At 35.0% G+C, this 13,751-nt stretch overlaps 2 protein-coding genes across 2 annotated transcripts in view; one reads left to right on the forward strand and one right to left on the reverse strand.

The window, feature by feature from the left end:
* Positions 1-7,119: 7,119 nt before the first annotated feature.
* Sbat (LSMD1 domain-containing protein Sbat) lies at positions 7,120-7,951 on the reverse strand. The gene has a single exon (XM_090403043.1). It carries the CDS (start codon positions 7,835-7,837, stop codon positions 7,469-7,471), a length of 369 nt encoding a protein of 122 aa, XP_090259169.1. The 5' UTR covers positions 7,838-7,951; the 3' UTR covers positions 7,120-7,468.
* A 2,880-nt stretch (positions 7,952-10,831) lies between these two features.
* The window catches only part of LOC150100374 (succinyl-CoA:glutarate CoA-transferase), a 152,517-nt gene continuing 149,597 nt past the window's right edge, over positions 10,832-13,751 (forward strand). The window contains exon 1 of the mRNA XM_090402297.1: positions 10,832-10,972. Within this exon, the coding sequence (XP_090258423.1) occupies positions 10,888-10,972 (85 nt within the window). The 5' untranslated portion in view covers positions 10,832-10,887. The remainder of the gene's footprint in view (positions 10,973-13,751) is intronic.

The following is a 13,751-nucleotide window of genomic DNA, read 5'->3' on the forward strand; positions in this document are numbered from 1 at the left end:
TGTGACTTCTCCATGCTTAACTCGAGCCGTTTTTTTTTCTCCTTATTCATCTTAGAACCTTCTTCAAATCCAGCTGTTTTTCCCTTGATCCCAGGTTATCCCCTTTCCTTTTTGTCTACACATGCATTCACATCCTCTTGGAGCATCTGCCGTTCTCACACTATGTTCCTCTGTCCATCCTGAGCCTCCCCATTTCCCTGTCTGTCTTGCACACCTGTTCTCTCTTTCTCTATACTAATGCAGCTCACTTCATTCATTCATAACCACCTCTTCAATCTCTCCTGTCTTACTCTCCCATTCTTCCACATCGCTTCCCACTTGATCAGATTCATTCTCTACACTCACTTCTCTACCTTCCAGCAGCAGTCTCTCCAAGAGACTCGCACCAAAACCACTGAAATGCAGTCCATCACTCCTATACAGTTCACATCGTCCTTCAAACTCATTCCACACATTAACAAACTGCACTCCTTTCTCTTCACACATTTCTGCTAACATATCATTCATAATCCTTGCTCTCCACCCCATCTCACCACTGTCGTACCTGGGCAACATGCGTACTACCCTTCCTGTCACAGTATTATCTTTTATCCGTCTCAACAGTCTCCTGATATCCAATCTGACGTGTTCTTTGTTCGCAGTCAAGTCATTTGTTCCTATTACAACTACCAACTCTTTTGCTTGATTGCTTACTTCTTATATCCAGTGCCTCAATCACTCTACTCATTCTAACTCCAGTAAAACAAACTTTGTGCATCCTCTTGTCCAGCACACCTTTAATAATTTAATCATCATACAATGCCACTTCAGGTCTTTAGTTATCTCTTTTAATGATAATCAAGTAGTCAGAAGAGGACCTTCAGAGATCCGTTCACCATTTACAGCAACTAACTAGTGAATACAATATATGAATTTCGCTGAAGAAGACTCAAAGTGTGGTATTCTGGAGAATTCTATACAAACTACAATAGTATTTGAAAATCAAACTCTAGAATAAGTAATAATACATTTTCAATATGTAGGATGTGATATAATATTTGATGTAGATAATAAATTACATCATATTCAAGCAATAAATGGTCACTAAAACATGAACAAAAAAAAAGGCAAAACAATGAACGAAACAATTAAAATTTTATGGTCATGGCAATGCCAACAATACTATATAGTTCAGAACATTGGAATAGAGAAAAAAAAGATGAAAGGAGAATATAAGTAGCTGAATTTTTTTTAAGAAATTTAACTTCTTAAATTTCTTAGAGCAGTTCAAGGATGTACCAGAATGGATATATGAAATAAGGAAGGAATTACAAATACAGACAATAAATGATAAAATAAAAGAACACCATGAATTGAAAGGAACATGGACAGTGAATAGAAGAAAGAAGGCTACCAAAGGAAGTGATAAAGTATAAACCTAAAGGGGAAAGAAATATAGGAAGACCTAGGAAGAGAATGAAAAATGATAATTATAATTCTTTAGATGCCAAAACAGGCTTTTAGTCTATATCTTGTCTTGAAAGAAGATGTGTGTGTGTGTGTGTGCGCGCACACATGCATGAGCAGTTTCTAATCAAACACCCTTGATTACTTGTCCTTCTATCAAAGAAAATATCACAGGAATGTGGTTTGCAATTCCCCACCACCACCAAAAAAAAAGCTGTAAAACCACTGCCAAAATACAGCTGGAGAGTCAGTGAAGGCAAACAATAGTGCTGTTTATTTGCAAAGAAAAAAATTGCCATCTCTGTATCCCTGTTTGAGACTATTGGGAGTCACTAGTCTCAAACAGGGATACAGAGATGGCATTTTTTTTTTCTCTGCAAATAACCAGCACTATTGTTTGCCTCCACTGATTCTTGAACTGTATTTTGGCAGTGTTTTTATAGCTTTGGAGGGGGGTTGCAAACCATATTCCTATGATATCTTCTTTGATATCATAGGAATATGGTTTGGAAGGACAAGTATATTTTCATTTCTGGTTGCTGAGTAGAGGAATGTTTACTAATACATTTTTTCAGCTCATTCCTAAGTTAATCAGTTTTTGTCATAGGCAAGTAAGAGTTTTTTTTTTCCTCCCAGAAAGGACTTTGGTTTTAATCCCCACAACCCAGAAAAATTGACCACAAAATATAGTTTTATGCAGTAATACTAGTTATTATTAGGAACATAAGATGGCAACATTTTGCCATATTCTTATTATATATGAGTTAATAAATCACCTTCAACTATTGATAATAACCAAGGGCAGAAACCAGCTTCTCACCAAGTTTCAAAACATAGGACTAAAAGAGCTCCAGTGATTCTCCCTTTTGGGGAATGAAAATACATTAGAGGATTCATTTGTTTAACTATTTGAAGCTCTAAAGTTATTAGTAAGACTCGTGATAATTTATATTGTCTTTTACTATGAGAAATGTAATTTTCAGAAATATTAGGTGCTTTATTTTAAAAGTATCTGAGTAATATTTCTTCTAATTTTATCCTAACTCTTGATACTTGATATATTGTTGTTCTTATTCATGAATGTACTTTCACCTGTAACATGATTTTTGTCAAGTGTTGAGTAGAAGAGAGATACTGCTCAGAATGAGAAGAATGCCAAGGTTTTTTTTTTTTTTTTTTGAAGCTGAAGAGGCTGCAGATGTGATGTGTCTGTACCAGGATAGGCTAGATGTGAAAGTCAACCCAAGAAGAGAAAACTGATCCTGGCTAGTGAGCAGAATATTGTCAAAAGTCAGAGTGAAAAGTGGTCTTTCTTCTGGGAAATGAGATATGTGAATGTGTTTTGGTGGCATTAAAACTCACCAGGATACCTTCACCCCATTGAAAAAATCCAAGGAAGCTGGGTGTTGGCATTACAAGATTTTGAAAATGAAAAGAGAAGAGGAATGGAGAGTATACTATTATCAGCAAAGCTATGAATAAAACTGAAAGTCAGCAAAAGAGATCATTGATGCATAGGAAGAAGTGCAGATGAAAGCACAGAGCCCTGGAGTACTCCAGCATATGATTGGAACCATCTACTGTGACCTCTAATGAATTCTGGTAATTCACTCACAAAGGACAGGAGAAATACCATAATATGTAATCTTGATAAGAAGGCCATAATGCCAGGCTCGATCAATATCGTAACCTAACCTTGAACATATTAAGAGCTACCACTTGAGTTTCCAAACTTTTCCATACCCTCTGTCCAAAAGCAGGAAATCTGTGTTAGCTAGGAAATCTGTTGTGGAGTGAGAATGATGGAATCCATACTGGTGATCACTAAGTAATTTATGAGTCACCAAATAGCAAAGCAATTGGCTGCTGACCATTATTATTTTTGTTGTTCCATTATTTTTAGAGTACTGAAGTCAAAGCAGTAGGGTAATAGTTAATGGTTGACTTTTATCTTTCTCTTTGGATAGGTGTGGAATAAAAGTTTGCTTCCAAGCAGTTGGACAGATGTCAGATGACAGCTTGAATAGGTGTGTTGCATGTTTGTTCTGAAGCACAAGCAGCTTTTAATACAACTAGGGAATACAATCAGGACTGGGAGACTTATGATAAAGGCTAGTGAGTATATTTTTCTAATGTCCTTACAGCAAAAGAACAGAGGAAGCATACTGTGGATAGTTTGTGGAATAGTGGGAGGAGATTTACCTTGGTAATCAATATACAAGAGTTGGAGGGAAAAACTGATGCCAAGAGATCTGCCTTATCTTTAGAAAATGTTACCACCGTATCATCAGAATGTGAGAGAGATTGAAATATGCATGGGCAGAAGTTGCATCCCACAACCATTGTGAGGGACCAGAAAGCTTGACTGCCATTTAAGCAGGAGGCAAGCTTAATGCATTTGGCTCTTGCAAAAGGTCTGCTTTGGATTTTTTTTTTTTTTTTTTTTCCAGTTGTTATTGGCTGTAGTGTAAGCTGAATAAGATACTGTTGTTTGGACCACTTTGGCATAACTGTTGGAGGACCAGGGCTTGGACAAAGGTTGAGGGTTCTGAGTCGAGTCGGGAAAGAAAGCACTGAAGCCAGCAAGAATAATTTCAATTATTAGATCAGAGCATGTTCCAGGATTAGGAGAGCAGAAATCAGAATCAGACCATTGAAACAAGAAAATAGAAATTCTGAACATAATTCCATTCGCACCATTGTAGTGCTATAAGGATACGAGGTTGGAACTGACTGGAAGGACAATCTGTAGAAAAGGTAACATGGACAAGGTTACAGCCTGACTTGCCAAGAGGAGAGCTAACATCATTGGTATATCTGGAGAGAGAGAGAGAGCTGGTTAAGAAAAAGTCTTAACCAGCTCTCTTGAGGGAATGATGAAGATTATCCAGAATTCTGGTGTATTGATGAACAATTTGTGTTAAGTCATTAATGAGAGCAAACAGTTCAGATTCTAACATCTCGGTCTGTGAATTTGGTAAAGAGAAGCTACTGAATAGAATGAAGGCAACAAAATGGGGCAAGGAAGTCTTGAACCAAAGTAGATCGTACAAAGGGGATTTTCCAACATAACTTCTGATATGGGATATCTGACCTGACAAGCACACATTCTTGCCCTTCTTGCAAAAAAACATTATGCATGATGTAGAGATGAGATGAGAGGTAGTCATAGAGGATGCCATGAATGACATGCACCACCAATATAGATGGTGGTGCATGTCATTCATAAGATGCTGAATTCTTAGTTCCTTGGCCCAACTTCAATCATAATGACTGCTTCACTATTTCTAAAGTGTGTGAAATTGTCTTCCTCAAGTGTGTATTAAATAAATATTTCCAATCTACTTTAAAAAAAAAAAATCTGTTTTAACTTTATTTTCAGCTCCATAGTTTTAACCTATGAACACATAACTGTACACGTATTCCAATTTAACACAAGTGCAAGTGCTCTACTGTTTCTTTATTTAAATTCCTTATTGTTCACTGCTTGCACTGATGTCTTACAATATGTAAAATGAAATATTTATATAATAAGTTTTATTTTTACTGTGGTACATGTGTGGTTCTGTAGTTATGGACAGATACTCCATAGTCCTCATTATATATATATATATATATATATATATATATATATATATATATATATATATATATATATATAATATGTTAAAGATGCCAAGGAATTTTATACTTGGTTTTCATCCTTTTCCCAAGTAAGCAAAACAGTTTTGCGTGTGAAATATATTCACATCTGAGCTACTTGTATATAGAGGCTAATAACTTCATATCACTTGCCTTAGTATGTATCCCATAATACAAAGCACACCCCCCCCCTTTCAAGCATGTATAATGCAATGCATAATGGGAAAGACCCACTACCCAGACCGCATTAGACCTTTATTGAGGTCTCTTCAGTGGGAGCCAGACCTGGGAGACGTTAATTTTACGTCCTTTCATTTGCTTGTTGTATGGAATGCATACAACATAACAGCTTGAAATGTATAGCACAAGAGTCTTATTAACCATGCTACCGGCCAGGACATATATATATACGTCCAAGTTACCATGGATGCGAAGTGCATATTAAAATTGTAATACCGTTGACATTACATTGAAATATATGATGGATATGAAGCATATGAGGATGCGTATTTGATTCATAATGGCCGGTAAGGTGGTTAAACTAAGGCTGTTGTTCTAGTGTCTTATTAAACAGAACTTGTGTTATATATTTTGCAAACTCTAATATATAGCTTTGATATATTATTGTATTCATAATACTATTAAAAAGTTAGGAGTGAAAAAGCACAGATTTCATTTTGTAATTAGTAACCATATCAAGCCTTTTAAACCAGTGATAATTTTAATAGCATTAACTTGTGTGAGCTTTCGTAATGGACTGTTCAAGTTTATTTCCATATTTCAATAATATTACTACCATTATTCAGAACATCATTTTAATTGATATTAACCTTCATATTTTTATGTGAATTTCTATATTTTTGAGAAAAGTTGCAAATGATTGCATCACCTTGAGTGAAATCTCCATTTATTAGAAGCCTTTATGAAACAGTTGAGGGGGGAATAATAAAAAAAAATAAAACACATTTGGTCTCTGGAGCAGGATTTCCCAGATTATCTTATCCCATTAAACATGATTTATAGATTTTGTATATATATATATGTGTGTGTGTGTGTTAAAGATACCACATGTGTGGGTTCACCTAGACTTGCAATACTTGCAGGCGCAAATTTGACTTACTTGTCTGTTTGCTTACTTGGGAAATGGAGTAAAACCAGGTTTAAAATAGCTTGATATCTTTAACATTTATTATTCCCAAGGTAAAATACTTTCTACAATCTTAGCTATAATTTGCCTGACTCTTTCAACTCTACTATTAGATACTGGAGATCGCGTGATTCCACACACGCACAGGTGTACAACAATAGAACTTTAACTCGGACTGTAGTTCAAGCTCATAATAACTGTAATTTACAGTCGAATATTATGGCTTTAATTGTATAGCTTTAGAGTGTGTCAATGTTAATTTAAGTGTCTTTTAATATCTTTCTATGTTCTTATCGCCTGATGAAGTCATTCTTGACGAAACATGTTGCGTTTTTTCAAATAAATGTCATTGTGTTATAATTCTCGGGTTTTAAGTCAGTTAATTTAGAAAAATGAATATATATATATATATGACACCACTTGTAAAACCGAAGTTAATACTCACTTCATATTTTAAAATCATAATGCCAAGGAAATTTTTTTGTTCATGCTCCTCTTCTTCCACAGACTTGGGTTTTTCATCCCACAAAACAGACAAAGAAGTCGGAAGAACATTTAGTTTATAGATGTAATACACTGGTCTCGTGCCTTAGCTACTTTGGCCATAAATCAAAAAACAACCAACCCTCCTGATTTAGTGGATTGAACAGGTGTTCTCAGTAATTAATATTAATTTTTTTGTACTATTCTCCTTTGAGTTCCAAAACCCATTGCATATAGATTTACTCAAATTTCAAAAATCAGAATATGTAATGTATAAAATCTTTTGCTTACAATTTATATATATGTGTATCTACACACACACACACACACACAAACTGTTTGAGAAAATTCTTATATAATTCGCACTCTTTTAACTGAAAAATAAATGGTTATAAAGCTAATGGTTTTATATTGACTTTTATTTTGTTACATTACAGTTGCCAATGATTTTAATTGGTTTTTGCAGCCATTTGTACCTTAATTGCTTAAAAAAGGCAGCTTATTGATAACAGCAAGCAGAATGGAAGGTGCTCAAGAATCATAAATCTTGGCCTTTTTTTGGTGTATCAATCCTGTCTTACACCATTTTTTTTTTTTTTATTTTTTTTTTACAGTTTACTTTTTATGGGCTAATGAAAAATAACAAATCTGGCATTCAGTTAAAACTAAAGTTTAGGTCCCATCTCTTTCATACAGCCATCTCAAAGTAACTGAAATCTACATATTTATAAAAAACTAAGTATAAGACTGTCATTTGTTCTCCTCATAAAAACCAGTCGAACCGCTTTGCTTATCTTCATCCACGTGAATAGATACAATGTGATGGCCTGGGACCATTGCTAAACCAAGCACCCTCGGTTCTTCGACAGCACCATCTTCCTCTGGTTTCAGATATTCCGAACATGAACCTAATATTATATTTCTGTCGCGATCTGTACAAAGGAAAATACCAACCAAAATTCTTCCATCCGTCATTTCAATTTTCATATTTTTATTCAACCAACTTTCGAGACGATGACGAAGTGGGCTTTTTGCTTGTTCAGTATTCGACTGGTTTATATGGTGATCGTTTGAGCTTCCTGGATCAGCCTTAGCATTGTCGCTAATATGTAAACCCATAGCTCCTTCCAGTATGAAAAATATTTCAGCCCCAACAATGGAAATTAAAAGATCTAAGTACCATACGCTTTTAACTACTAACTGTTTATTGTAATTCAGCCATGATAACTTTTTAGCACCGCACTGCCACCTACGTGCTGTCACATGTTGCAAAAATAAATAAATCATATAAAAAATTAAGACAAAAAACAGGATCTACATGTATGTTTTAATTATTAATAATACTAAATTAGATGGTGGGGGATATAGAAAAAATGAGATCACCAACGAAAGCCGATCGATATTTCCACTGTTATACAGTGTCCTTCATATTAGTGGAAAACATGAAAAAAAGTGACGGCAATGTTCCTTAAGTATTAAAAATCCTTAATATGAATTTTTAATACTTAATTTACAAACGCAATTTACAAACATAGAATACTAGTTGTAGTGGTGGTGGAGGTGGGCGGTTGATGGAGATTATTCATAGTAGAGGTTCGGTGTAGTGGTTGAGACAGGTGTATCAGTTGAGAGAGTTGTAGGTGTCCTCCCGCGATGAGTCTTCGGACTCCTTGGAGGTGTCAGGAATAATAATTTATCATCAACGATAAAAGAACAATCATGATGTAGGATCGTACTTGGCCTCTTATTTTATTGATTAGGGTTTTTGAACAATATCTAAAAATAGCAAAAATTATCGGTTGATTAAGTTACCCTTGTTTCCAACCAAAGGCTTAATTAAATGTAAAATAAAAAAGAAATCAGCTGTCACCTTTTATTCCCTTCTAGGGAGTTAGCTACGCCATTTTAGCCCTATCTAACTTGAAGACTGAGTGGTCCGTTGAATCTCCATTATATTAAAAATCCGTAGACGTGTTTTTTTCACTGATAGGGAGTGGGGAAGACCGTTTAGCCTTATCTAACTTTTGTAGGCTGGGTGGTTCAGTCTACACAGGAAGCCAAAGAGAGAGAGAGAGAGGGCTCAAGACTATCACCAATGTTAAGCGACCACGATATGATGGCTCTCTTTTGAACTGTATTGAAATGGTTCTGAGTCCGAGTCTAGTAACCCAATATAGGAAATTTTCTATATTGGGTTACTAAACTAATCCTTTCTTCGACCGTTTGCCGAATTAATTGATCTTGGGTATGGGCACACCAGTTTTTTTTTCCCCTAGAAACTCAGGTTTTTCTTCCGTAAACAAAAGAAAATCTACCATAGAATCCACGCTGTTTCAGACATATATATAGTGTTAGCGTTAGGGACCCCAACATTGCTGGACTTGTGTGCTGTCTCTTCACTGGTTATCATATTAAATTAGTGAAATCTAGAGCCAGCTGTTTCTAATTGAGTAACAGTGAGGTTTGCCCCTTATGCTCCAAATGTTAGAAGTTTGTAAGAGCGACAATTTTAATTAACCGTGTAAATGATGGGAATGGTTATTATTATTATTATGGAAATGATTATGAATACAGAAGGTTTCTGTGTTCGTTCTATTTGGACCTTTCTAGCATGTGTAAAGATATCTGCATAAGTAAGGAACTATATAAGAGAAGAGATCTGTAAATTGTCGAACTGTGTCATGCAGATGATGATGATGATGATTTAACCCTTCAGTCGTCCTACTCTTGGTAACGTTGTAGGTAACTAAGTATTCTTGCCACATAAAGTGTTTCTGGTGAGATTTTTGCAAGGTAGTTCACCATTGCTTTCCTTAACCTCTAATTTTATCTGGCCTTGAGACTAACATATAGCTGACGAATCAGGTCTATGACTGGTTCATAAACACTAATGACTATAAACCCATGGGACTGGTAGTTTACCTGTTCTGGAGGAATAAATGCCCGAGGTTCCTGGAGAAAAATCTACCTCCATATGAGACTACTAACTCACCTTTAGTCGAAAAAGACCAGATAAATGTTCCTTACGTCATGGACGGAATAGGACTCAGGTCTTTCCGACCAAAGAGCTTTGTCTATATCGACTAAGCTACAAAGGCTCTAGACCACAGAGAAGAGTATACAAAAGCTTCCGGGACGGTCCCTGAGTTTGCCGCACCTCTCAATACACACCAAAAATACTACAAAAAGTCAAAACGACGTATAGGGAAATAAATTAAAACACTATCTTTATTTTTGAAGTAAAACTTTAATTTCAGCTTTCTAAAATGTTATTTTTCTTGCTTTTCTGTTAGCAAAATCGTCGATGACTATTTCATAGTAATGTAGGTAATTCTGAATCAATTTTATTTAGAAAAACTCCTCTCACAACTAGCAACACTTACATCAATTGTGAGGAAAATTCTCTGTAGTATTACAATAGTTGGAACTGAGTTCTCGAGACTGTATTTTAGAATTAACTGCAAAAGTTATAAATGTTCAAAGTGCCGCCCCCCCTCTAGCTACGCCTCTGCTATGCGTGGAAAAAATTATGCATTTTACAGATTGAGGGATGGACGTCCTGTTCATTTTTCAATTTGAATGAGACTCCTTCTCCACTTAACTAATAAAAAAAAAATCGTTGGACACTGATTTCCTGAATAAGTGGAGAAAAAATTTCTTAGCTATATAGTAACGGCTAACTATACACCTAGAGTCATCAAATAACAAAGTTTTGTTATTTGCACATCGCACATCAAAAGTGACGTCTCTGCAAGAGTTCAAATACAAAACAAGGACGCTGCAGCTACAGTTATTACCTACAGCTACTTAAGAAATAGAGGTCACTCTAGAAGAAATGGATTGTAGGTTACATTCAAGCTTCATAAGGAACTTTGTGAACTTCCTTCCCTCCGTCCTAACAAAACAAAAAAAAAACACACTCAAAAATATCATTCATCCTATTTTTTAGCCATATACAGTATTAAGTTTTTCAATGACTTTTTTTTTTTTTCTGTTTAAATTACCAGCATTCTATTGCAAATATTATATTAAGTTTTCAAGGAATTAGTTGAAGCATGACTGCTTGCTCATTCTACAGAGGGCGGTTACATCATAACAGCTGTAAACGGCGTGTTGTGCATGGGATTTACTGTCTTTTTTCGTTGAAATATATCGTTTCATCTTCAATAATGTTTGGATTTTTGTATAGATATCGTACCTTAAGATTCTTAAAGCGTCAGTTTGATGTGTCGCTTCAAACTAGGTTTATATCAAGTAGGTGAAGTGAAACTTTTTACCAGTGAGAATGATTGAGAAGGACACTGTGAGAAATATGGGAATTTGTTTTCTTTATTGTTCACCTTTGACCTTCATAAGCAGCACTTTTCCATTCTTATCTCGATTATAGCACGAAACGTTTTTATAAGCTGCCTTATTTTGATAGCGAGTGTAACTGGCCTTGAAATTTCTTACCATTCCTAGGTAGTTGTAATGGTAGTTTAGCGATCACGATTATTATTTTTTAGCATTTAGTGAACTAGTAAATATGTGAATTAAAAACATATATTAGCGAGAATACACTTTCCTTATTTAGCATTACTTTGAAAGTGATAAGGTTTGGCGTGTCAAAAAAATCACCGTCTTGGAATTAAAAGGATGGAATCCATCCTTTCAATGTGTCCAAAATATTTTGAACTTTCTTCTATCAATATCCTTTCTACCACAAATTTCCATTTGTCCACCTTTCAGTATATAATATCCTCAACAACCTTCTGTAACACATTTCAAAAGCAGCAAATATTTGAAAACAAACACCATACACAGATGTTCCAACATTTTCTCCCCATCAATAGTAATTATATTCACAAATGCTGTAAAATTATAAAATAAGATCAATCGTTAATTAACTCTGCTTCATTTAATCCATCCATTGGACATCAACAGATGCCCTATGGTTGCTCAGATGCTTGGTAATGTGCCACACCAGTCCTTGTCAGGTAGTCCTGTTTGCTTTTCTGGAGGCTTCAACTCTTTGAAGATCAGTCACTCCAGACACCCTCTATCCATTTCTTTGGTGGTCTACCCCTGCCTCTTTTCCTAGGTACTTTACCTTCTATTACTGTTTTGAGAAGTCTTCCTTCCATCCTTTCAGTGTGTCCAAAATATTTTCAACTTTCTTCTATCAGTATCCTTTCTACCACAAATTTCCATTTGTCCACCTTTCAGTATATAATGTCCTCAACAGCCTTCTGTAACACATTTCAAAAGCAGCTATCCTTTTCCTATCAGACTTCTGTAGGTTCCAAATCTCGCAACCATAAGTCACTGTTGGAAAACAGCTGCATCCAAAATCTTCATCTTTGTTCCTATGGAAGTAAATTCATCCTTCCAGTTTTTAGACATGTCTCTGACTGTTGCTTTAACCATTCCTAATCTTCTGAACAGCAATTCTTCATGTTAATAATGGAACTTGCTGACTTCCTCAATTATTTCTCCATTAAGTTACACTTGTTTCTCAGGAGCTTCCCTATCTGTATTTCCTTTGAGAATCATAATCTTTGTCTTGTTAGGATTGAGCTAAAATGTCAAGAATTTGCCCTAGTTCTACCTATCATTACAAAAGAGTACTGTATCATCAGCATGCCACAGATTACTGATCAATCTATCACCTGTCCTAATTCCTGTCTTAAGCTTATCTGCTACATGCATGATGTCCTCAGCATAGATACTAAACAGGTGAGGAGAAAGTAGCTGAGGAGCAAGTAAATCCTTGCCTAACTCAGTAAATGAGTTAGGCAAGGATTTTTAACAGTTTTTATCTGGTTCACAGCAAATAGCTTGATGTACCACAAATGACTTGCATTGCATTTTGGTTACCACTTTGTTATTCACATATAGAAAATGTTTTGCATGCATTTCATTAGATAGTGCAGTAAGTGTCCTTTGGTTCAAAAGACTTGGATTAGATTTATATCACAGAAGAATGCTTATAGGTGCCACTTTTCAACTAAAGGCAAGTTAGCCAGTCGTACATAGGCAGTATGGTTTTACATCTTATAACTTGTAAACCAGCTGGGCACATTTTACCATATTAATATATATGTCTTATAGTATTAGCTGCTTTGGTATATTAAAAAAAAGGGGGGGGTTAACAAATATTAACCTCACTGGCTTTGCTGTCCTATGTAAATTGGAGAGAAACGAATCTCCTTGTGTGTTAAACATGTATGGATCTGATATTTATACTGTTTATATACGCAATAAACTAATCACTGAATAGCTCGGTTAAGTCTCCTCTCTTAGTTTCTTGATAATCATCCATATAATAAGGTAATTTTTTCATAGTAATTCATTGTTTTGTTTTATTGGTTCTATAATAAGAAAATTCTCTAGCAGTTTCTTTTGGCTTGCTTAGCTGGTCTCTTTTTAATATTCTAATTTTACTTTTATTATTATTTTAATATATTTGTTACTTTTCTAACATGTACATGAAGTCCATAATTGCTGAGGAAGGGACACTGCGTTTCACCACTATTCAGAAAATCAACTAGCAAAATCACTTGAATAAATTCATTTCTGGATAGCCATTCTGTTGACTGGGACATTATGGCAAGCCATTAGAGCTGATATCAACTATATTTGGAACCTCAAGGCAAGTTCTGCAATATCATCTTCACTAGCTTTGTATGGCCAAAGTCAGTGTTGTTTAGATAAACATTTGGTAAGAGAATTGCTTAAGATTTCTTGAAACTGTTATTTCATCAAATGAATTCTTATTTCTTATAAGTCTACACCAGTAATCCAAATATACAAAATTAATGAACTGACCTAGTTATGCATTGACATGCTATCTGAATATCATTTGTTTCAATCACTGGCTAATTTCATTTATACATAGTTCTGTGCCAGAGTGGAGCATTTTTCACCTACAAACATCCTATTATTGCAGAAAGATCAGATGGCTTGTAAAGCAGGGGATCTCAATTGTAGAACATAATGTTTTTTTTTTCCTTTTTTTCTTTTTTTTTTTTTGACTATTTTTCATTTATAATTT

This window comes from Typopeltis vanoorti, chromosome 13 (genome assembly GCF_054136105.1).
Source record: "Typopeltis vanoorti isolate ZY-2024b chromosome 13, IOZ_Tvanoo_1.0, whole genome shotgun sequence".
NCBI classification, from domain to species: domain Eukaryota; kingdom Metazoa; phylum Arthropoda; class Arachnida; order Uropygi; family Thelyphonidae; genus Typopeltis; species Typopeltis vanoorti.

Excerpts from the sequence above, each read along its gene's own strand:
- Sbat (XM_090403043.1), bottom strand. The coding sequence starts at position 7,837 with ATGGGTTTACATATTAGCGACAATGCTAAGGCTGATCCAGGAAGCTCA.